The sequence below is a fragment of the Cyanistes caeruleus genome, chromosome 14 (assembly GCF_971803275.1).
Source record: "Cyanistes caeruleus chromosome 14, bCyaCae1.hap1.1, whole genome shotgun sequence".
NCBI classification, from domain to species: domain Eukaryota; kingdom Metazoa; phylum Chordata; class Aves; order Passeriformes; family Paridae; genus Cyanistes; species Cyanistes caeruleus.
Window position 1 is genome coordinate 13953372 of NC_141714.1, and position 24099 is coordinate 13977470.

At 41.7% G+C, this 24099-nt stretch overlaps 2 protein-coding genes across 4 annotated transcripts in view; one reads left to right on the forward strand and one right to left on the reverse strand.

Annotated features, from left to right (window-relative positions):
• Positions 1–1096: 1096 nt before the first annotated feature.
• Positions 1097–16983, reverse strand: ZC4H2 (zinc finger C4H2-type containing). 3 transcript variants are annotated; one of them, XM_086850846.1, is made up of 6 exons: positions 16841–16983; positions 15132–15183; positions 8893–9064; positions 7516–7688; positions 6460–6622; positions 1097–5365 (listed from the first exon to the last, which is right to left on the reverse strand). In XM_086850846.1, the coding sequence occupies exons 2-6, from the start codon at positions 15143–15145 to the stop codon at positions 5252–5254; spliced, it is 636 nt and encodes a 211-aa protein (XP_086706972.1). In that variant the 5' UTR covers positions 15146–15183; positions 16841–16983; the 3' UTR covers positions 1097–5251. The 3 variants fall into 3 exon arrangements, with proteins under 3 accessions (XP_086706972.1, XP_086706971.1, XP_086706973.1); XM_086850845.1 differs by lacking the exons at positions 15132–15183; positions 16841–16983 and adding an exon at positions 12473–12748; XM_086850847.1 differs by lacking the exons at positions 15132–15183; positions 16841–16983 and adding an exon at positions 10346–10404.
• ZC3H12B (zinc finger CCCH-type containing 12B) overlaps positions 16770–24099 on the forward strand; it is a 30410-nt gene continuing 23080 nt past the window's right edge. The window contains exon 1 of the mRNA XM_086850842.1: positions 16770–16898. The gene's annotated coding sequence lies outside the window, so the exon portion shown is untranslated. The remainder of the gene's footprint in view (positions 16899–24099) is intronic.

Genomic DNA, 24099 nt, shown 5'->3' on the forward strand with positions numbered 1-24099 from the left:
AACTCAGGAAAATGTGATGGCACCTGATGTTAGTTACAGGGAATATTTCAGTGTTAGTTCTTAGGAAGGTATGAATGTGTATTAGCTTTGTGACTACTTTTACAAGTAATGTTACAGCTGAGATTAGGATTAAGGAACTGAAAAAAAGCAGCAAGATGAACAGAAATTAGGGCAGGTTGTTTCAAAGGCTGAACAACTCATATTGCTAAACAAAATTAACAGATATCAAAATTATTTCTTTTGTCTTGGATTAGTTATGGCACAACGGAAGATTGGTACTTGTTTGATTTTGTGGTTTATGTGTGTTTGAATACCTATGTAAAAAAAAAAAGCCTCTTATATTTAACCAGTCTCATGTTCCAGGCTCTGTGAGGTCTGGGATGGACATTCTGAATCCAGCTATGCCAATGGGTTATGCTGTTTCTCACAACTGTTTTCATTACTATTTCCATTTTAATTTAATTTTTCAGAACTGTTTTCATTATAATGTTGTCATCATTATGAAATGTCATTTCATATAATTTTCATTATGAAATAAAATGACATTTAATTTCATAACCTACATGCAGTAGGTTACCTCCTTTGCTTGCAGTATATAGCATATGTGGGCTTTCCTGACAGACTTGGATTAGGGAGTGCTCCCATAAACTCTCAAACATCTCCATTAAACTCCATAAACTTTTAGGGAGTGCTCCCATAAACTCTCATCTCCAGGTCTGAGAGAAGCAACTTCTAGCAAGCACTGGTAGATTTAATCTCCTAATGGCAAAGCAGGGCTCCTAAGAAAACAGCTATCCTGTACTTTAAGTTGGAGAAGGAATTGTGTTTCTTGCTGCTTTCAAATATAACTTTAGAAGGTAAAACTGAGAAGTCTGGCTAGGTTAAAACCTGTTGTGCTATCTTCTTTTCCTTTCTGTTTTCTAAAGCTCATTAATCTTTCTTTTTCCATATTTATTTCCATAAGGTTTCTATAAAGGTATAATAGAATTGTGGCTAAGTGTATCCTGTATAATCAGAGAGCTGAGTTTTACCACCTGGGCTTCTTAGTTTGCATAAGCAAATAACAGATGTGAAAATACTCTGCAGGAGGAAAGCATGACATGAAACAAACATTTATTAAAAAGGACTGTACAGACAAATTAAACAGATCTCACACTGTTACTACTCCTATGAGGCACAGGAGTAAAATACTTAAAACACAGAAGCCAGTGAAAACACCAGATATTGCTAGAATACCTAAATACTAAAATGAAAACGTATGCTGGAGGAATTAGAAAACTGTAAAATAAATGAATAAAGCACTTTTAATTTATTTAAAGTACTAGTGAAGTCTTAATTTCTTGAATAGTATGCTAATTAAAATAACACATCAATGTCCATTCTTTCAAATTTAGATTATGTAAATTGAAGCCACTATCAGGTTCAGTCAGGGTCCTGTTTGTAAAGCTAAGGTTGAATTCAGGAAATGCAAGTATTTAAATTTGCCTTACATTTTCTCTATAGTTAATGGTATCCTTGGCACTAAAGTTTGGACAAATGATCCACCCTAGCTTGGGTATGAAAATTTCTATAGCAAAGCATTTAGATACAGTACAGTATTTGCATCCTTTTACTTACGAGCTTAGGGTTGATGACAGGGCAAAAGGCTTGGAATTTTATTTGGGGCTTTTTTCTGTTTGGTTTCAGAACAACAGGACTATCTTTTGGGGCAACTGATGAACCAGGAAAAGACCCTGGAAACCATCTATACCAAGAGAATTCAGTTACCTTGGATACCCTTTTAAAAACAATGACAAAGACAGGGTTAAACCAGACTTCAGTAATATTAAAGTCTCCTAAGCTTTGAGGAGAGCCTCATTGTGGCTATTAAGAGAATTTGACCCAGTTAAGAATAAAATTAAGTGATGAAGTATCCATGAAGACTTTAGATACAAAGGAAGAAGTCATTGTTGCTCCATGGAGCAAAACTGCAGTAGACTTTTGTTAAGAACTGTACCAGACAGCTGCCTCTTCTGTCTGAACACTAAGAAATCAATATTTCATAATTATTCCTCCAGTCTCTTGAGAGTTGCCTGGGAGAAAAGAGCCTGGGGCTGTCACGAGAAGAGTTCTTCAGTTAAACTTCTGTGATTATTCCATGAAAGAAAAGAATACTCTTTCCCTATAAAAGACACTGCTTCCTTCCCTGCCCCTACCCCCATGGTCCCCTAGTACACAATACATATTTTATCTCCTTGAAATGGCTAGAATCATAGAATATCTCAAGTATGAAGGGACCCATAAAGATTATCAAGTCCAACTCCCTGCTCCTCACAGGACTACCTAGCATTAAACAGTGTGGCTAAGAGCATCATCTGGGTGCTCCTCAAACCCTGACAGACTTGGTGCTTTGGCCACTTCCCTGGGTCACCGGACCAGTGACCAACAACTCTCTCTGAGAAGAACCTTTTCCTGGTGTCCCACCTGAACTTCTCTCAGTGCAGCTTCATTCTAGTTCCTCATATCCTGTTGCTGGTCACAGAGGGTGATCAGCACCTCCTCCTCTGCTTCCCCTTCGAGCAAATTGCAGGCTGTGATGAGGACACCCCTCAGCTCTCTTTTCTCCAAAGTGAACAAGCCAAGTGTCCTCAGCTGCTCCTCAGAGGTCTTGTCCTTGTCTTTTGCAATCTTGGTCACACACCTCCTCTAGAACGCTGTAATAGTCTGGTGTCCTTCTTGCATTGAGGCATCCCAAACTGCTCCCAGGGCTCAAGGCCTCACCTTGTGCAGTGCAGTGCAGAGTGAGACAATCAGCTGGCAATGCTGTGCTTGATGTACCCCAGGTTGTGGTTGGCCCTTTTGGCAGCTGGGGCACCCTGCTGACTTATCTCCAGTTACACTCACTCTCAGCAATGCATGCTATTCATATGGCAGAACTTTGTAAAGAAAGTGAAAATTCATAAATACTAGTACAATTGATGCAAACAAAGTATGTCATATTAACTTTTTTTTTTTTTAAAAAAAACCCCTAACCTTGTAAAACACAAAAGCATATGAGACTAGTTTAAAAAAGTAAAAATACAAAACTGTTGTACCTAAATTAATAAATGGTGCATCCTTAAGTATTCTTCAGTTCAGGGATCTCCCAAGAAAGAAAGAACCTGGCAAAGTAACAGTCAAGTGAGAACAACTATGACTAACCCCACCTATTTCAGAACTGTAAGTTGAAGTCTCTACAAATCAATCCTTCTATTCACACTACTTCATTGCAGACCATTCACCCACTCCATTGTCACTACTTCTTAAATTTATGTACAGCTACCATCAAAGTATGCTGCTCTCATGTATGCACTTCAGGGAAGTCCACATACTGTCTTTTAACTGTGCATTTTCCCTTCAGCTCCAGAGGAATTGCTCTGAACAGGGCACACAGCATGTGACTGCTCTGACATTTAGAATGGCAGAATCCAGTATTTGTGCTACAAAACACGTATAACACACTATTGCCATTTGGAGCATGGAGTCAGATTATCTTCCATTATTGCTATCTCAGAGACCAAATCCCTGTAATTCAGCTAGCACTATCTGCTCTTCACGTAATTTCAGGGGCAGGTGGTCCACATTCTGTCTGCTGTTGACCAATGATTTGACAATGTAACATTAAAATGGGGGAATATCTCCTGAACCTGGCTTAAGTTTTAGGGTTATATTCAGTAAACCACTCGTGTACTTTGTGGCAGACTTAGAAATTAATGGTGACATATGTGATTTGGCCAGCAAAATTGCATCATGAGGATTTATAACAGTTGCCAGCATTTGGCAAAGTTCTTGGAGCAGAGACTTGGGGCTTCCCTGTTCTTCCTATCTAAAAAGCCAAATTCTCAATATAACCACTCTAACATAATAATAGAGAGAAACCTGGGCTAAAGAGATAAGAATGTGAACAAGCAATTCCTGCATCCCAGAGTTACTGAAAAGAATATTTAACACTTGAGATCAATTTAGGCAACAAAGGTGGTCACAAAACTGGGATTAGAGGTGAGTAAATGTCAAGTGCCAGTCCTGTAAGTGGATCACTGCCATCCTCCCCATTGCAAGAACTGTTGTTACATTACATGAAACAAAGGGAAGACATACAGGGAGTGATCTATTCCAGATGCTTTAGTCAGGGTTCTTTTGGCACACAAGGAATAAGAATACAAACTAGCCTGAAGTAAAGCTTATTTGAAAATGACCTATTAAAAGAGAAAAAAATTAGAACATTTTGGTTGAGGGAGGACAATGACACCAAAACTCATTGGTTCTGGTGAAATACATAATTTTCAGCTGACACTGTTCCTCATGCATGTTCTTGAACTTTCCTATGCTCCAGGGGAGGATATGCCTGCCAGATTTTGGCTGTAGAAACCAGGAACAGAAGACATGCAGAATGGCTGATGTGCAGTCTATGCACAAAGAGATCTGGGATGTATCATGCATGTTTTCTAGAGAACCACAGTCTGTTGGTCAGCCACAGAGTCTAGAAGGAGCACTAATACAGTTCATTTCAGCCTTGTTCTTAAGCCAATCAGTCTTTTGACTACTGAAAATAATAATCTGTAAAGATGTTAAAGCATGGCAAATTACATGATTTTTAGAAATTCATACGCAGCCAGCACCATTCCGAGTTTTAAGTCAAGTTTGAGGGAATGCTAAAATCAACTTCAGTAAATCAAAACCTATGCGTGTCCTTAATGCACTCATTTTCTGTATAACAAATCTCGTTTTCCCTGAACATTTCCTTTTTAAAAAGAGTTCCATTGGATACCCAAACCTACCCAGCCTTACGAGATTGGGAAACAAATTGTTCTTCAGTGAAACAGACAGTCTGCTATTTCAGCACTTCAAATAGTCTCCTGTTATCAGGATAATCTTTTAGTAACATCTGCTTTTTAAGAAAAGAACATAAAAGTATTTGTGGTAATCACATTTGGTCAATAGAAGCAGCCTGACATTTAGGAGACTTGCACAAAGAATTCCAGTTTGTTTAGGAGTACAAAAGATGGAACAACTGAAATGTTAAACTGTAGCACCAGTAATATTTACTTTCCTAAAACCAAATCCTAAAGACTGGAAGGAACTTAGAGCAGGAACATTGTGCTTACATTGCATTTAAATAGAAAACAATGAGACGGTCATACTTGAGTCTGCAATTCAGTAAAGTCTGGGCAAATTTGCCATTCTACTGGAAGAATACTGGGACAGGTCACACAGCTTATCAATCTTCTGCATTTCATTCATCCTGTTTCCTCTTGGGCTTTTTGGGATTCCGAGATCGGCTCTTTGCTTTGCAGAGGGGACATATGGGTGCATTCCGATGGATTTGTTGGTGACAAGACAAACAAGCCTGAAATGCAATTGCAGCATCTTGTTACAAACATCAAAGTGGCCTTGGTACAAGGGTTATTGAGTATCACACCTTAAGTTACAGTACAGACAAAAACAAGGCTCCTTGCCTCCAAATGCAAACTGGTGCTACATTCTACACAGTCTAGGTACGTGGATTTTAATGTCAGGCCAACTGAAAAACAGGAGCACCTCATTGAATTAAAACTACATTTCTGCAGACATGTGGTTCATACATGGATCAGTAACTTTAAATTCTATTTTGTGTTAAATGTTACAGTGATGTTTTAAAGGTGTTTACCTGCCTAATAGCTCACTGAGTCAGAGAAGTTACAGTGATGGCCAATTGCAATGTTACAGAATTGAAGGCAGGAGCAGGTGATTGGATGAATTCCACATATTTAACACAAGGTGCAGAACTCTGCCCTTTTGCTCCAGACTAAGCCCTTTAATTTATATTTGACTGAAGCTTATTACTTGCAGAAGGGCTTCTCAATTGCCTAACTACAGATATTAAGTATATTACTTTGGAGTGTACCTACATCAGTTTGCTTTCTTAGTGACTCTTTGGAACCTGGTGGGATAAATATCCCTATACAACTACTTAACTCTTCTCACTATATAAGGAGCTGAGTAAAACTGTCACTTAACTGCCTGTGGTTATATTACATTAAACCACATTAGTCTTGAAGATCCCAATTGCAGAAGCAATTACCTTTCCTGGTAATTTATACCATTGGTAATTTCCCTCATAAAATATGTGCATTGCTTTTAATATGACTCCATATGACGTTAACTAAGAGCCACTACTTTTTCTTTTGCTAATATCTTTTTCTGGCTCCCATGTTAAACACAAGAGTGGGAATTGCCTTCATCTCTGCTGAGGGTGACTCCTAAGCCCTAAAAGATTCTCACCCTTAACCCTTGATGACTGGTGCTACTATTACAAGTCTACTGCTTGCTCTTGTTTTGAACCACTGCAAGGAAAATCAGAATCGGGACACGTAATTTTCCTTTTCATAAATATTGATCACTTCCTAAACATAATGAATTCCAGTAACAAAAGAGAAAACCCAGCACATTCCATCTCCTGACCTTCATTGGAGGTGGCTGCTGTCTGAAAGTTGCTGTCTGTCTGGTATCTTGCTTCCTGGCCACTTGCAGCTGTTGGGCTGCTGCTGCAGCTGCAGCCAGAGACTCTGGGATGGGAGGTTCCTGTGGTTCTGTCTGCCATTCTGCTTTCTGCTTTTCAAAGTAGCTAGACAAAAGAATGACAAACAAAAAAAATGTAACCAATTTCTGCCAAATTGCCTACACTAGTTCATATTGACTAGTTCATAAATAGTAGACAACATGTATAGAAAAAAAATAGACAATAGCTTCAGATGCACCTCTGTCAAACAGCTTTTCTATTTTATTCTGATAAAATTAATAACTTTTCTGAAAAGCAGATTAATAAACAGATTAATACATTCTTTGTTGTGCCAAGGTGTTTGGAATGTAAAGCAGCATTTCTATAGAAATACAAAGGAAATCTTGAAAACTGTGTGCCTTTGAAAACTATGTCAATTGTGCTGGGCAATAAGAGAAAATATATATTAAAACATCCCTTGCATTTAAAAGTGATCTGTTAAACAAAGGACACTGTTCTTTGAATTGTAGCTAATTCTGTCACTCTCCCCTGCCTAGCTTATACACAAAAATGAGACTGTGATTTATTATCCAAATCTATTCCACATCTCAGGGAAACTTGCTGACAGTCACAGTTATTTGGCTAAAAGCCACTGCCATGTGCAGGCAGCAAAAAGTAAAACTCTGCAGCACAACCCAATTGAAGAATACTTGGTTTGTATCCCTCTCATGTATTACCTCCTGCTATTGCTTGCTAAAGAAGTAATTTTCAGGGAAAAAGATTGCACATGGTATGTAGAGTTTGCTGCTTGGAATAACCTAGATTTACCTTGGAACAAATTCAGACTGAATGTTACCAAATACATGTCCTCCACATCCCATTTCTGTTAACTTTTAGTTTTCATGCTTACCTCTTGGGTTTGTTTTTTCTTCCACTTACCAACAAAATTCAAGTGAGAAAATGACCAGTAGAATTGAAAGAAAGCATAAAGACAGATAATGTTTGCTTTGGAGACTTACTCAAGGGACAGTTTCTCTTCCTCTTCACATAGGTCTGGCAGCCTCTGCAAACCCAGAGTCATTCTCAAGGCATCTACGTGCTCCTTTAGGGGCTTGTACTCCTCGTGCAGCCGGCGAGTAGATTCCAAGAGCTTGTTAAGATCATTCTCAGACTGCTTGATGGTGTTCTCCATCTGAAACAGGAGGTTGGACATGTCTTTAAAGAACTGTTCCTCTCTGACTGAGCAACAAATTGCATCAGAAAGAAGAGATTTTTCTCACTCAAGTTGGAAGAGATTTCAGACAATGAAATAGTAAAGGAAAGAATTAAGGTATTGGGAGGAAGAAAAATGGGCAAATAAAAAGTAACAGAAAGTGACACATGAGACACATTTTCCTTTTAAAAAGGTGCACTCAACCTACAGGACCTTCTGAACAAGAGCTGAGAGACAGGCTACAAATAAAGTCAGCAAGTGAGGAGCTATGGAAAACTCTCAAGTGACATTAAAAAAGAGCTTAAAGTAGCATAAACTAATTTTCTATGTTTCTAAGATACCTGAACACTGACTAGCAGAAGTTAACAAACAAGCTAAGGAAAGGTTTCTGCTTCTCTTACTGCAGCAAGTGGGAAAAGCAGCAGAGAAAAAGACAATCCGACTGGAAAAAGAGAGGAGGATGAAACAGGCTGAGGTTTTGTAGCTGGACAGGAGAGCAGACATTTGAAGTCATAAATAAATGCAGTCTGCACATACGTATGCAAGTACATAGCTTGTACTGTTTTACTTGTTGGAGCTTTTTCTTCCAGTGCAACACAGAGATGCCTTCAGAGCTAAAATATATTCCCTATTTAGCCCCTCTAATTGGCTAATCTTCCCTGTTTATAAATTGTTTTTTCTCTTGTGTGTATTAGTTCCTTTCAGGCTGGTGCTTCTTGATGTTTGGTGATTCCACTCTGTGATGAAGGTCAGCTCTTACTATGAACTTACCAACACTATTTATTTTCTCAAAACCTCTTAGTCCCACCTAGCTGCCAAAGTTTCTGTTTCTGGGTGCTAAATTACAAAAGTCTAACAGGAAGAACTGTTTTCTGTGGGACAGCTGGAGTGGTATCACTGTGCCTACTGGTAAAGTCATAGCCACAACAGGCTTGGTTATCCATCCTCTCAGTGCAACAGCTTATTATGACAACATATCCTGCCCAACAAAGGGAAAAAACAATTATCCTGAGGTAAATTTACTTTGCACTCTCTGCAGGATCCTAGGATGGTGCTGTACAGTCCACATTATGGACTTTAGTGACATTAGTGACGGTTCACTCATGCAGAATTCCACAAGCTGTGGAATGATTCATACCCAGCTGTGTGTTGGTCAGACTGGCTGAGCTGGGCTGTCACATACCACATTAATGTCAGCGTGGATCAGCCGCAGCTCCTCCACGTGGGCCATCTTCTCCTGCAGCAGCAAGTCCATTTCCTGTTTATATTCTTTCAGGTGCCTCTCCTCAGACTCCAGGGCTTCAAATTCTGCTTTCAGTCGTGCCTTTATTTTTTCCATTTGCAAGGTCTTATTCCTGAATCCCAGTGATAATTAGAAAGATTGAGAGACAACAGTAAGTCACTGAAACAGACTTTTGTGAGGTGTCAGTTTATATGGGATTAGATAGATGAAAAAAGGCAATAGCAGCAATAGACAAGAATGAGACTATATGTGTCTGAGAGAAGGTGAGGTACAAGAAGAATACTGAATTCTAATGCCAGCTCTTTTGCTGAGCTTTTCAGTGGTAAGAGAATTCTTGTACTGAATAATGAAATCAATAAAATATTATCAGTTTTTAACAGAGCATGGCAGAAAGCACTTGGACAATTGATTATGGTTGCATATTCCAAGTGCTATAGCTAATAACATGACCTGGGTTCCTCCCTTTCTCACTTCAGGAGTTTATAAAGCTGCAAAAGATAAAAACAGTATCATAAATAACTTCTACAATGTGTATTCAGAAGCAGGTGGTCTGGGCAGGGATAATATGAATGAATGAGATTTAAAACAGAACAATTAAAAAATTCCCATTTCCTCTCTTGTATTTATGATGTGTGTCTGCATCTCTCATAAGTAAATTCACTCTCATTCTTTTATCTCCTCCCTGTCATAACATTGAGTCTTTAAGTATTGACTTAATTTTATGACTGGGTTATTTCTGTGGAAGTATTTAATGCACATAAATAAGCATGTGTGTGTATGTTTGGACTGTGAGCATACAATGGATTTACTGAAAGCAGTATTCCCTTGCCTACGAATTATATGTATTTATCTATAGACAAAGATATGGATATAGATATCAGATTCCAGATTCAAAATGAGATTCCCACATCCCTTCAAAACCCAGCTAAGCTGTCTTTAATACATGATAGAGATCAACTACACAAATGGGCAAGTTCTTTGATTTTGTTCACAAAGACTTCTTTCCTCTCTGTCTGTAGAGTGCATGTAATGAAAATAAATTTTAAGAGTGCAGATGAAAATAAAGTCTGCTAAATCTATCAAAGGTGAATCTGTAAACATAAGGAAATCTCATGTTTATTTTGAAGGAAATTCTTCATAGAATGCAAGCTTCTTTAAAAAGATTTGGGAATGAGTAAATAGGTTTATTTGATCAGATTTTGTTTAAGGTGACTCAAAATGGACATCAATGTTGCAACTAGGACTGGCTTTTTGACACTGTTTTTTTAATTTAAAATACATTCAAGCAACTTTTTTGATATGGCATTGTACACTAAATCTAAACATCATCTTTGCTCTACCTTATGCCACAAAATAACAGAAAAAAATCCATCAAGTGCAGTTTATCAATCACCTTTGAATATGTGATCAGAAAACGGAATGCACTTTAAATTTCCAAATACAGGATACCACTCTCACTGAAAAAAATAATTTAAGTGTTACAGTAATAGGACCACACACTGCAGTAGGCTACACTTAGAGCTGTTTTCTAAAACAGAGCCTGTGTACTAGTTGAGTAGAAAATCATTGTTCTTACACTGTTACATCTCTTACCACAAATAATTTGGGGATATTAGACAGACAAATCTTTTTGCTTGATCTTTGTTCACCTTTGTGGTATTGTCTGAAGAAGGCTGAGGCCCATACTCTGCTACGTGTGCATAATCCACTTGCTCAACGGATAAAGTGTGCTTCTTAGACATGCTGTAACCAGCCAGAAGTCCCTGTGATCACCTGGGAACTGTGATTCCTCGCCAGCCCTCTCCTCTCTTTCTCTCTGACAGCCCCTCTTTGGTTGGCATGTCCCAACTTTTCATTGCTCTGGCCTTTCCCAGTCAGCATGCCTTCCACCTCCCAGCATCAAAATCAGTGTCCTCTCTAACGTGTTTTAGCTTTCAGCTGCACTTCCAGCTAAACAGACAGCTCAGGCTTAATCCTGAAAATCGGTGTCCTAAGCCAAGAGTGGAAATGCCCTACCTAAAGTTATGAAAAACGCTCCCGATGGGGGCACGTGCTCTACCCTGCCTGGCTCTTTATGAGCCCTCTCTTCCAAAGCATCCTGCAACTCACCCCATGAAGGACGCTATATACAAATTCCTGCTGGTTTGCACTGCATGAAGCGCAGCCCGAGGCAGCTCCGGCCTTGTGGCAGGAGAGGACAGCAGAAAAAGCCCCGGTCCGGTGTGTCCCCATCCCCAGGCATCCTGGGCCGTGCCAGAAGCAGCAGGCAGGGAGATCTCTCGGTCGCTCCCTGGCCGAAGGGGAGGGCAGGGCACAGAAGCATCTAAGGCTCAGCTGCTCCCTTCTCGTGAGCATCCACCGCTCCCCGCTCCCCGGAGGGCCCTAACGCCGCGGGGATGGATGGATGGATGGATGGATGGATGGATGGATGGATGGGGGATGGATGGATGGATGGATGGATGGATGGATGATGGATGGATGGATGATGGATGGATGGATGGATGGATGGATGATGGATGGATGGATGGATGGATGGATGGATGATGGATGGATGGATGGATGGATGGGGGATGGGGGATGGATGGATGGATGGATGATGGATGGATGGATGGATGGATGATGGATGGATGGATGGGGGATGGATGGAGGATGGATGGAGGATGGATGGAGGATGGATGGAGGGATGGATGGATGGATGGATGGATGGGGGATGGATGGAGGATGGATGGAGGGATGGATGGATGGATGGAGGATGGATGGATGATGGATGGGGGATGGATGGATGGAGGATGGATGGATGGATGGATGGATGGGGGATGGATGGATGGATGGATGGATGGATGGAGGATGGATGGATGGATGGATGGGGGATGGATGGATGGATGGATGGATGATGGATGGATGGATGGATGGATGGATGATGGATGGATGGATGGATGGATGGATGGATGGCCATCCTGCACCCCCATGGGGTTCTGCCGGTGCCTGCAGCGCTGCCCAGCCCTGTCCTGCCCGAGGGCATCTCTGGCCCCGGATTTCATTGGCCCCTTTCCTTGCCATCCCCCCTTCCGTCTCAGCCCGACTCCTGCCTGGGAGTGAGTGGGGCAAAATAATGCATTCAGAGCTTCATGAATATGAAATACTAATTCAGAGGACTTAAAAACAAAACAAACAAACAAACAAAACCGTACGACACCCGCGGCCCGACACCACTCCCCCTACGCTGGGGCTGCTCAGTCCTTCCCACCCGCGCACTCCGCCTTCCCGTGCTATCACTCAGGGCTGCTGCTCTGGAAATGCACGACCATTACCGCCCTCCACTACGCATTCCAGCGGCGATTCCCAGCAGCAGATGCTCCCTCCCTGCTTAGAAAAATGTGTTCTGAGCTCTCATCGTAAACCCAGCGGTAGTTTTCTTTCCCTGAGTAGCACAATAGCTACTTTCAGATCGATGCAACTCCTCCGCTCCCCCGAGGAAAAAGCTGCTGCATGTAAGCGACGGGGCACAAAGCAAACATACCTGATCTCCTTGATGCTCTCGAGTTTGCACATTATTTCTTGCTCATCTGCCATGATTTTTACTCCCGATTAACACCTCCCGTGAAACGAGCAAAATGCCGGGGGGGGGGGGCAAAAAAAAAAAACCGAAACCAAACCAAACCAAAAAAACCATACAATAGACACAATGTAGTCACCCCCTCCTCGCATATGGGCTCTGAGCCTGTGCGGCAGACTCTAGCGGGAGCTCTGGGACTTCGAGTCCAGGTTCCTATTGCTGCCCAGGCAGAGAGGCTGCAAAACGACTACAACACCCACAAGGCAGAGCAAAGCTCGCCTGCCCTTCTTCCTGCAACTACATTTTAAATCAATTTGTCACACCTCATTATGCCAAAGGTTGTGAGGAGTGCAAAAAGAGCAGAAGGCTTCCTTCTGAGATCTGTGCAATGTTTAGCATTCTGTTAAAATATGCGCTAAAAGACTGTGGATTTGCTCACGATTTTGATTAAAAGCTTAGACAAAAAGGCTCGCTGTAGTCATTACTACTACAATGCTGTTTTCTCATGCATGCTCTGAGTTTTCTACTGAATGTTGTAATTGCTCACCAAATCAAATGTTTGCAATTTTCTGGAACAGGTAATGAATAAGCAGCAGTTGTGAACAGAAGATGTTTTGTGAATAGAAGATGTTTTAGTTATTTTCTCCATTATTTAAGGACTTCTCCCTATACTGTTGTGTTCTTCAAATAAAGAAAAGGTGAAGGTAAACAGTGTTAGCACCAGCACCCTTTTCAACACGCTACAGCTTTTGTAAATAAATTAGGACATAAAAGGTCTTATCCTCACATAATTTGAGTCAATTGCAAACTCTCACTGCCTTAAAAATTGAAGACTGTAGGATTGAGCCCTAAATGAGCTGTGTGCTCAAAGGGGGAAGGCTTCTTCAATGTATGATTTAAATAGATGAACTAATTGGTTTGAGGGGGTAGAAGACAAGTTAGCTACAGTCAGCCAGTGAATCTTGTTGCTAAGACAGTGAGGGAGTGAGAGCAGGGTGAGGACAAGAGGGAGAGAAGGGAAAATTCCCTCAAACAGGAGTGATGTGAATCCCAGCCTACTTTTGCACTGTTTATCCTATTTTTGATTCCTGATTTTACAGGCTAAGCTAAAAGGTCGAGGGCAGAAAATGAGAATGTAAGTTCAACTTGTTCCTTTACTCTGCTTTGAATGACACTAAGAGAACCACTTCACAAACTGTTATAAACTAGTTGGAAGTTCTTAGGAAGTAAACACACCCACAAGCCTTAGCAGTTATTTTTCTCTCCATGTTTTATAAAAGGAGAGAAAATATTACATCTCCACATTTCAAAGCACTTCAAAATGGTCAAAAAGTTTGCAGTTACAGCACATACAAATTGGTAGCATTCAACTTGTGCTTATTGGCTTTGGTCAAGTGTTTTAATGTCTGTGTTTCAATTTTTCTCCTAGAAAAAGTGGGTCTGACAGTTCTTTATATGATCTGAAATTGCCACACTGATATGTATTATTTATTCTGGTGCTAACTTTGATATGTGGGATCCAAATAATGATTGGTTTTCCCCAGCATACAGACTGGATTTTTCCACGAAAGTGAAGGGACTTAGGACTAAACTGAGACTGAAAAAATTTTGCAGCTGATCCTGAAAAATTCAACTTTGCTGTTGATGTTCAATCATTTTTAAACTGAAAGCTAACAGGCAAAGAGATTTCAAAATAAGTCATGGTATTATGCAGAATGAAACCAAGGCTAAAATACTCCCTTACTTCATTGAGCATAGGACTGAATTTTTGTGCAAAAATCCCCAGCTGCTTTCATTTAACAGTCTAACATCAGTCCACATACTTCAGCACTATGAAACAAATCTAGTTCAGAACAATTCCAACTGGAAGAATGTGGGTTTTTTTCTCCCTAGATAATCATCCCTGCTACAGCAATTAATCAAACAAGCCCAGATGTAGTGATGTAATGTAGGGCCCTTATAACTGAACTATTAATTATTCATATTCTAACTGCATTTTTAAAAAACTGCAACATGTTTTATGAAATAAACAGCATTTAAAGAAATATTAGAGATAAAGAATAGTGGAGAAAAGCCTCCAGTAAAACACACAACAGAACTGAACTTGGGTTAATATACTGCTGGTTTAGGTACAAGTCACCATCATAAGTGGAACATGCAGTAATACTGTAAAACCTAAATATCAGAAAATGGATGAGTCAAAGTGGTGCATCCCAATGAAATTTGTTTTAAGTTACTGAGTTATTTAAATGGAAATAGATTCTTTCTGTATCCCACTGGGGTTTTAAGCTTTCAAAATATACTCTTTAAATTTGCCATATTTTTTCTTATGAGTAGGTCACTCCGATTGCACTTACTATTTCATTTGCTAAGGGGAAGCTGGTATTGGTTTCAGAATGCTTTGGGAAGCTGAAGGTACAGCAGCACAGAAACTGATAGGAAACAGCTACATGCTAGCCTCAAGATCTTCAAAACATCTAGTCCTTAAATATCAGTGTTTTAAACAAAGCCTAAAGTATTTGCAAATTTTATTAATCCTGTGCTGGAGGATCCTACCTAGCTAAAGGTTTAAGTTCCTGCTTATGTTAATCTTGGCCCATCCCGAAGGTATGCCTAAATATACCTGCATTTGGTCATGTCCTCTATTTCATCCTCCAACCCCGTGACCTGCAAAACTGGGAAAACACAATATTTTCATAAACAGCCTGGCACCCATCTGCCCTCTCCAAGCCTCCTCCTCCTGTTTCAGCAAGGGGGTCGGATGTCTGTAGGGAACAACGCCAGGGGAAATTGTCTCCCGTTTCCCATTCTCTTCTGGAGCCCGACCATACATCTCGCTCCTGCGATTCGGTATTCCCCAGCGGTGAGCCCATTCCCCGTTCCCCGTCCACATCCCCATTCCTGGTCCCCGTTCCACATCCCCGTTCCTGTTCCTGTTCTCCATTCCACATCCCCATCCCATTCCCATTCCCTGTCCCCATTCCCCGTTCACGTTCCCTGTTCTTGTTCCTTTCCCCGTCCCCCATCCCCTTTCCCCGTTTTCCATTCCCCGTCCTTTCCTGTCCCCGTTCCCGTCCCCGTTCCACATCCCAGTTCCCCATTCCCTGTCCTCGTTCCCTACGTTTCCTGTTCCTGTCCCCATTTGCCATTCCTCATCCCCATTCCCTGTTCCCGTCCCCCATCCCAATTCCCTGTCCCCGTTCCCTGTTCCCGTTCCTTTCCCCATCCCCGTCCCCATTCCCATTCCCATTCCCATTCCCATTCCCATTCCCATTCCCATTCCCATTCCCATTCCCGGTCCCTGTTCCCCGTTCCCATTCCCGTCCCCCGTTCCCATTCCCGTTCCCTGTTCCCATTCCCGTTCCCCGTTCCCGGTTCCCCATTCCCGTTCCCATTCCCGTTCCCCGTTCCCATTCCCCGTTCCCATTCCTGTTTCCATTCCCGTTTCCGTTCCCGTTCCCGTTTCCATTCCCGTTCCCGTTCCCCGTTCCCATTCCCTGTTCCCATTCTTGTTCCCCGTTCCCATTCCCGTTCCCCGTTCCCGTTCCTGTTCCCGTTCCCATTCCCGTTCCCGTTTCCATTCCCATTCCCGTTCCCCGTTCCCCGCTCCCGTTCCCCGTTCCCGTTCCCGTTCCCCGTTCCCGTTCCCCGTTCCCATTCCCGTTCCCTGTTCCCCGCTCCCGTTCCCCGTTCCCGTTCCCATTCCCGTTCCCCGTTTCCATTCCCATTCCCGTTCCCCGTTCCCCGCTCCCGTTCCCCGTTCCCATTCCCGTTCCCCGTTCCCATTCCCGTTCCCATTCCCGTTCCCATTCCCGTTCCCGTTCCCCATTCCCGTTCCCGTTCCCGTTCCCCGTTCCCATTCCCATTCCCGTTCCCGTTCCCGTTCCCGTTCCCCGTTCCCGTTCCCCGTTCCCGTTCCCGTTCCCCGCCTGCAGCGCCCCCTGGCTTCAGGAGGGGGAGGGAAGGCCGGCGCGCGCCGCCGCGTGCAGGCTGCGCGTGCGCTGGCGTCGGGAGCGCGCGGGGCGCCGCGCGGAGCTGCGCGCCTGCGGCAGCGGGGGCGCGCGCGTTGCCGGGCGACGGCGGCCGGGCGGCGGCGCGGCCCCGGTGCGGCGCGGGCGGCGATGAGGCGGCGGCAGCGGCCCCCGCGCTCCCGTCGGCGCTGAACTCCGCGCCCGCACTTCCCCCATCCCTCCCCATCCCGTCCCGTCCTGGCTCTGCTCCTCCACGCCCCCTCATCTCCCCTTGCTCCGGCCGGCCCTTCCCCCTCCATGCGGCGGGAGCGGCCGGAGTGGGGCCCGTGCCGCGGCCGCGCCGAGCCCCGCCGTCCCTCACCTCTTCGCCGCCAGATCCCGCAGGGAGCCGCGGAGAGTGTCCGTAGCGACAGCAGCGGGTGAGGCCCCGGCCGGGGGCGGGGGTGCCGAGGGCGGCTCGGAGCGGGGGAGCGGCGGAGCCCGGCGGAGCACTCCCCTCCCCCGGGGTCCGCGCGGGGGGGAGCGGGGCTGCGGGGCGCCCCCTGCCGCTCGTCGGCCGCGGTCCGGGCCCGGCGGCAGCCGCGGCGGGGCCTGGGGCCGCCGTCCGACCGCGCTCCGCTAGCGGGGACAGCGCGGGGCGCTCCCGCCGCTGCCGGGGAGTGCTGCCCGGGCTGCCCCTGCCGCCCTGCGCGTACCGGGAGCGGCGGCCGCCTGGTGCGGCGCGTCCCTCCCCGCTGCCCTTGGTTGCTGCCGGCTGCCCCGCAGTAGCCGCATGCTGTGCGAGGGGACGCGGGGCCTTGGCGGGGACCCATTGCAGCGTCCCCGCACAGCCTGCGGGAGCGTGCTCGGAGCCCGCGGGCTGTTGAGGCAGGGCAGGTGAATCGGCCTGGGCAGTGGGGTACGGAGCCCGGAAATTCTCCTGGCGTCATTTAGTAATTTAAAGCTCCTAGGAGAGATTGCGAAGGCTGCGTTAGCACGCTGTTTAAGAAGGTGTTCGGTGTCTGAACAAAAGAACAATGAAAGAAACTTGCCTCAACGAAGAAAGGTGGTGAAATAAGGAAATTACTTTTGTAGAGGATACCTGATGATTGCAACTTGCATCCTTCCATTTTGCTTTATAGTGCAACTGTGAATAAGGAACTGCTCACTCATGCAGTATGCTTGTGGTTTGAGATGCTTTTTTTAATCAGTTCATTTGAAAATGTTATTTTTTCATAGCTGTTTGCTTTTCTAATTGTCATTAAATCACTTGGAAATTATATTTCACAGGAGGCGTTTACTTCACTAGCTAGCAAAACAGTAAAATTGAAGCAAAAGCTATATTGCGTCTTCTGATAGATGTGAATCTAAATTATTTGGGTTTACTGAGATACATCTGATATTGTTTTACTTTTTTTGTTTTCGTCTTAAAATATGTTGCAGTGATTAGCATGTGTTGCCATAAATGGGAAGTAAGAATAGGAGGCATATTAAAATGCTGGTCATTTGAGCACTTCCATTATGCATATCAGTAGTTCTGAGTGCTTGGGAATATGCAGCATTCCAGGTTCATCTGATTTCTTATGCTTGGTGTGTTTGTTTATTGAAATGGAAGAGCCTGTCAAGTAGTCTTTTTTTTGTATAGGAGAGATCCTTTGTTAATAAGATATATCTTTTGCTTGCCAGATGTTATAATTGAACTATTGTGTGTAGAACTGGAAGGTATATTTCACAAATTTGGCTAGTGCCACTGATAAAATTATTGCTTTTATTGCTTCTTAATGGAAAAATGGGTTAGTGGGAATTTCAAGGTCATCTTCAAATATAGAGTAATTTAGCTGCCTTTGGAATATGTCTTTTCTTCTTCAATGTCACATGTTTTCCGTATATCAATCCTGTCACTGTTGACATTTTCTGGATCTGTTTGCCTTCTAAAATAATCCAATGTTTAGCAAGCTTTAATAGAAGCAATCCATAAAGCTTCTTCAGTGAATTTCATTTGAATGATTTCAATAAAATATATTTTAAAAAAATAAAATCGAACTGCTAAATCTAAACCTAACCTAAAATCACTATTTGGAAAGAATTACAAGAAAAAGGGTTAAGATGGAAGAAGGGATACCAATGACATTTTATATGCTGATGAACTAGTAAGAAAGTAAATTCATACTGTCAACAGATGTAAATTAGGTAAGTTCTGGCTTTCTGTTCTTTGCTTTTTCTGGAAGCCTTTTCCAATGCAAATTATTCCATTGTAAACATCTGCTGGTTTTGCCTTTCCTAGCCACTTTACAGTTTGTAACTGAAATGTTATTTTGTTGAACACTTAAAATTCTACTGTAAATCTGTGAATAATAGAAGTAAAACAAATTGTTTCTATCACTTGCACTTTTTTACTGTTTGAATCAAGAGTAGATGCCATTGGGAATGAGGGCAGCATCTAAGTTCAGTTATGAAAGTAGGGCTTGAAAAGATGAATAAAAGCGATTTATAAATTTGGAAGAAGTTCCCAGGTGTTGCCACATTGGGAATTAGTTTGATATATTGATTTGTCTATCTCATGATGTGAAAAAAAAATTAAAAAGCCCAAATGGCTGTAATGCTACACATCCCTGAGAATGCTGTCCCCATTTGCATTATGGAATCTGCTAGACAATAAAGGGCCATATTTTCATGGATGGACAACGATATACTTTTAAATATATGAACTTCATTTGTAATTTTATTATAAATGGCTATTTTATAAATTGTAAATGAAAGGCTTAAGCTTTGAGCAATAATAAGTTTGAGTAATAATACTGGTATTTTTAAAATGCTTCACCATCTGTTAATGTGGGGTGTTTTTAGTTTCCTGTGAACTGTCCCTTTTTGTTGAAAAGCAATATTTTATATGATATATTCATGGTATCACAGATAATTCATCTAGAAATAGGAATACCATGACCACTTTTACAGATCCAGGCTGTCTGCTGCCATGATATGTAGTATTACATTAGATATATTTCAGAGTTAGGAAATGTATTTGGAAGTGCAGAGCTAAGCAATATAACATCTCCTGAGATGTAGTTTCATTCTTCTGAGGTGACCAATTTATTCATGAGACTGGCCATAATAAGAAAAGCTCTTCATTAGCTGGCAATTTTGATTCAAATATATATGTTCTATATTTAAATAAGTACTTCAGCTAAGTATCTTTGACTTGTAAAGGTAGCTATTGTATTTCATTTTCTTTCATGGGTTATTTTTGACATGGCTTGCTAGAAAGCAGATTGATTCACCATGTCAAAATAAAACCTAGGCTTTACGTCATTTGTTGTAGGCCTCTTCTAGAATTTCATTAGGAAATCATTGTACAGTAGAACTAAAGTGTTTTACAAATCCCAGCATAGGCCAAGGTGCTTGTTTGTTAGTCAGAATTTAAGAGCCATTTCTGCATTCATTCCATCTGGAGAGAGACCCTCATCAAGATCTGTTCTCATTAGCTGACTCAAGTTCTATTTTAATTGGATGCTGTAACAGGGGCATCAAATATCAGCCTTAGGTTAAAGCCAGAGGTTTAGACTCTTATGTTTAGTGAGGACATGCACAAGAAGTATGCACTCCTTTAATGGGCTCACAGACACCTCCACCAAATAACACAAAGTCAAAACTAAGTCTGACAATTTCAAGCTAAGACCACGTGCTATTGCCCCCTCTGACACGATGCTTTTCCTTTTTTTGTAAGATCAAATACTAGTTTCCACCTCTTTGCCAAGTCTCTCCCTTTTTTGATTTCTAGGTTGTCCTGATTTAAAATACAAACAAAAACCTCACTCCCTAAAACAAAATAATCCATCACACCAGAAAACCTTCCTCGCTCAGGTCTTGTCCATAGTTAGATCTCCCTTTAGAAAGGGAGTGATGAAGTTGCTGGGGCATAGGGATTTGCCGTTTTCATTTTCAGAAGCAGAGTGCTAGGCTTTTTCTCTTCTCTTCTCTTCTTGATGATGACTTTCCAGCTTCTTCACCTTGGAAATGAGCAGTGTTGCCATTATATGAATAAAGGAATCTTAGCATCAAAGAATTAGTTTGCATTGGACCTCCTTCAGATCACGTAGTCCAACACCATGCTTCAGGCAGACTTAATTAGCCTTAAAAACAATTGCTGATTGTTTTCCAAAAGCACAGCAACCGGAGTGAAAATAAAAAGTCACAAGACGCCTTCAAGCTCCTCTTGCTGCTTTCTGTAAAGGTACTGTTTGATGCTTACTGAGTGAAGTGTCTTTCTCTGCTTCAGGCTTTTTTTTTTTTCATAGTTTCTGAAGTGATTGTTTCAGTTTATCAGAAAGCTTCTGCCCTAACAGGTGAGTCCATCCTGCCTCTTGTTGGATGGCATAGCATGTGAGGGTCCATCCAGTATATCGAGGTCTTTAGAAACAGAATATCCCTTTTTTTTTCAGGTTTCTCAGAGATTTCTTCTGGATGAGAATTTTGGTTAAAGGAACATTTTGTTTAGTCTGTCAGAGTAGTATTCTAAATATTCAATTACAAACTGAATTGGTGTAAGTTAAGATGATAAGATGCATCACATCCTTGATGTGTCTTTGATTTAGCTGCAATCACAACTTTTTTTTTCCCTTCACAGAGCATTAATGAGTCATTTATATCTGCAGAGTAGGTAGTACCAAATGGCCTCCTATCAAAATGTGGATTAGGAGAACTAGTGTATTCCTTTGGTCATAGATCCAAATAAATCATCTCAGTTTATAAGGAACTGCCCACAAATAAGCTTTAGGAGTTACATGTCTGCTCTTATTTTATGTAATGTTGTCAACTGAAGTGTAAATGTTGCCTTAGTAGGGTCAGCAGTCCTCTTTTGAATAGCAATAATGCTAGCTGTAGTATTAGAAAGGGAAAACTGGTGGGAAAAGGGTACTTTATGTAATTATTAGAACATCTGCTTTTAAATGTGTGTTTACTGTATAATTATTTTCTTTTTTTTTCTGTCTTATGAAATAATGATTAAATGCCTAATGCAATAGAAATACTCCATATCCTTCCCTGCAGAAGGCCTGTACTTCATACTTGTGCTCAGCAGTACCTGTTCTTTCTAGGTTGGGTTAACTCCAAACAGGAATCATGTAAGAAAGAGCTAAAATGCTGCTTCCTCTGTTTATAATTCTGACTATGTCCATCCCGTCCCTTTGAATTAATTCTTACGAGTAAGACAAAATTAATGAAGTTTGAGGCAAGGTGCTTAAATTTTATGCTACTTTTGCATTTCTCTTCAGTTTACACTTGATTTGTAGTTCACAGAATTATAGAATATATGAGTTGGAAGGGATCTACAAGGATCATCAAAGTCCAGCTCCTGGCCCTTCACCCCAAGAATCCCGTGTGCCTGAGAGCATTGTCAGAAGGCTTCTCCAGCTCTGAGGCTTGGTACCATGACCACTGCACTGGACGTCTGTTCCACTGCCCAACCACCTCAGGGGGAAGAATCTCTTCCTAACAGCCCCTGTTGACTCCTTCACAAGCGATTTCGAATTCTTTTTGTGATATGGTAGAGACAGCTTGCTTTTATGTATGGTCCAGTACATATATCAGAGATCACTGAAAATACTTGCTGAAGTAAATTTGAAGTACCTCAAACATTGCTGTAGTTTTTTAGGACAATTTTTCAGTTTAACAAAACTCCACAATATGCTAAGAGTGCAGTAAAAATGGATGCTTTCCTACCAAGATTTCTATTCCATGGTGTTGTTTCTGTCATGTGGTTTGAGTTAAGTCATGTAGTCATGATCAAAACAAAATGACTTCTTGTCAAGTTTAGATTTGGTAAAAGCTGTAGATTTGGGCCAAGGGATTAATTGCATATTTGCACAGCAAAGAAAACATTGTTTTATTTAATATATTTTATTTTGGGATTTCAGAAATAGACATAATTTCTCCAACTTTTAGCTAATCAAAATGCTTGTTCTCATTTCCCTGGTGTCTGTTGGTAGGTTCATGTTTTTCTGTTCCTGGCATTTTCTAAAAGGTCTCTAGGTTAATTTCTGAACTCTTTATAAAAGGTGCCACAAATGTTTAGTCATACTCTTGTCAATTTTGCAGGGCCAACACCTAGTGTTTGTAATGTACAAATCTACAATTTGTGCAGAGTTAGAAAAAGAAAATGAAGTTCTGAGCACCTTTTTTGAGGTCTTATTTCTGATGCAGCAAACTACGCTGCTTTTTTATTTTGTTGCTTGCTTGTTATGGGGAGGTTGAGCATAGTAACATAGTAATTCAGTACAATTTCTGCTAAGCTGAATGAGGAAGTTTTCATCAAGGTCAGCCAAAAAAAAAACCTAAATTTGAAACGTGTGCAACTCAGTTGCAAATATGGGATGTTCTTCTTAAGATTGTTGGGTTGGATTTTTTTTAAGTCGTGATCACTAGAAATGCAGTATTTAATCTAATTTTCCTGAAATAAAAAGACCATTGAAAGGCAGAGCTGTGCTCATTACTTTTTCAGCCTGGGAAGTTAGGACTGGCTCTTGAATCTAATTCAGCTGAATGTCTTGTCATTGCTGAAGGATACTGTCACTCTCTGATTCCTCTTCAATAATTCAGCCAAACACCAATAGCTTGCATTCAGCAACATTGAAAAGGAAAGTAAGAAACTTAAGTCCCTAGGGTGGTACTTGCACGATTTCTTCCTTGCATGATAATGCTTAAATATATTTGTCTGTCATGATGGTTCTTTCTCGCCTTTGTGTTGCAGGGTGCTGTCCCCCTTTGCACAGGTGCAATTATTTTTTTGAGGTGCACTGTAAACTTGATCTGTGTTAAGAAACAAACAAATTCCTCCCTCAAAAAGTTCCCACCCAATCCCTTTTCCAGCTGTCACAATGAGCCCATCAGCTTCTTCATACTCTTGGGAGAGTCATGAACAAGTAGGTTCCAGTTAATTAGGTGTTTCAGTGAAGTGTCCATGGCATGATTTCATGAATCCAGTTTTTCATACCCACTTAATGATACTCTCATGACATTTGAAAATTCCTTGGTCTGTTAACTCGGGGGGTTACTTTACATAGTTGGCAGTGCTCTGCATTTCCATAGTTCTCAAACAGTATTCATGACTTTTTTAAACTGAGCCAACTGTGGATAAAAGGATTTCAGGAACGGTGGGCTAGAACTTAGTGAGGAAGGAGAACAACCAAACTTTTAGGTGTTTGCAGCATTTGGGAAAGAAGAGCTCTATTTCACTTTTCTGAACTGATATGATACACTGACAGAATTAGACGTTACATGTATATATGGGCATATCTATCTATCTGTATTTATTTATGTATGCACATGGTGGGTTTTTTCCATCACTGTTCAGTGTAGACAAGAACTACAGTACAGGTTTTAGATCAGAAAGGTAAAGCCTAGTGGTATTTCTAAAGTAATTTCCACTTCTATATATTCTGGTGTATGAACTCCTGAAATTCAGCCCTCTCTGCACAACTCAGCTTTTCTTACTATTACAAGTGTTCCATCAGCATTTGTCAAGGAAGAACATCCCCGTCAGGCTTGGGTGGTGGTAACAATTACATTTATCTTAACTGGTGAGTCAACACTGAAAATCTTTCTTTGTCCTTTGCCTCTGTAATACAAGAGTGCTAAGTCACATTC

What these genes read in the sequence shown, in the direction of transcription:
- ZC4H2 (XM_086850845.1), bottom strand. Translation starts at nt 12,525, where the DNA reads ATGGCAGATGAGCAAGAAATAATGTGCAAACTCGAGAGCATCAAGGAG. An exon ending in TCCACGCTGACATTAATGTG is followed by an intron (nt 7,689 to 8,892) that starts GTATGTGACAGC and finishes CTCCTGTTTCAG; the next exon opens with ATGGAGAACACCATCAAGCA. An exon ending in GAAGAGAAACTGTCCCTTGA is followed by an intron (nt 6,623 to 7,515) that starts GTAAGTCTCCAA and finishes TCTTTTGTCTAG; the next exon opens with CTACTTTGAAAAGCAGAAAG.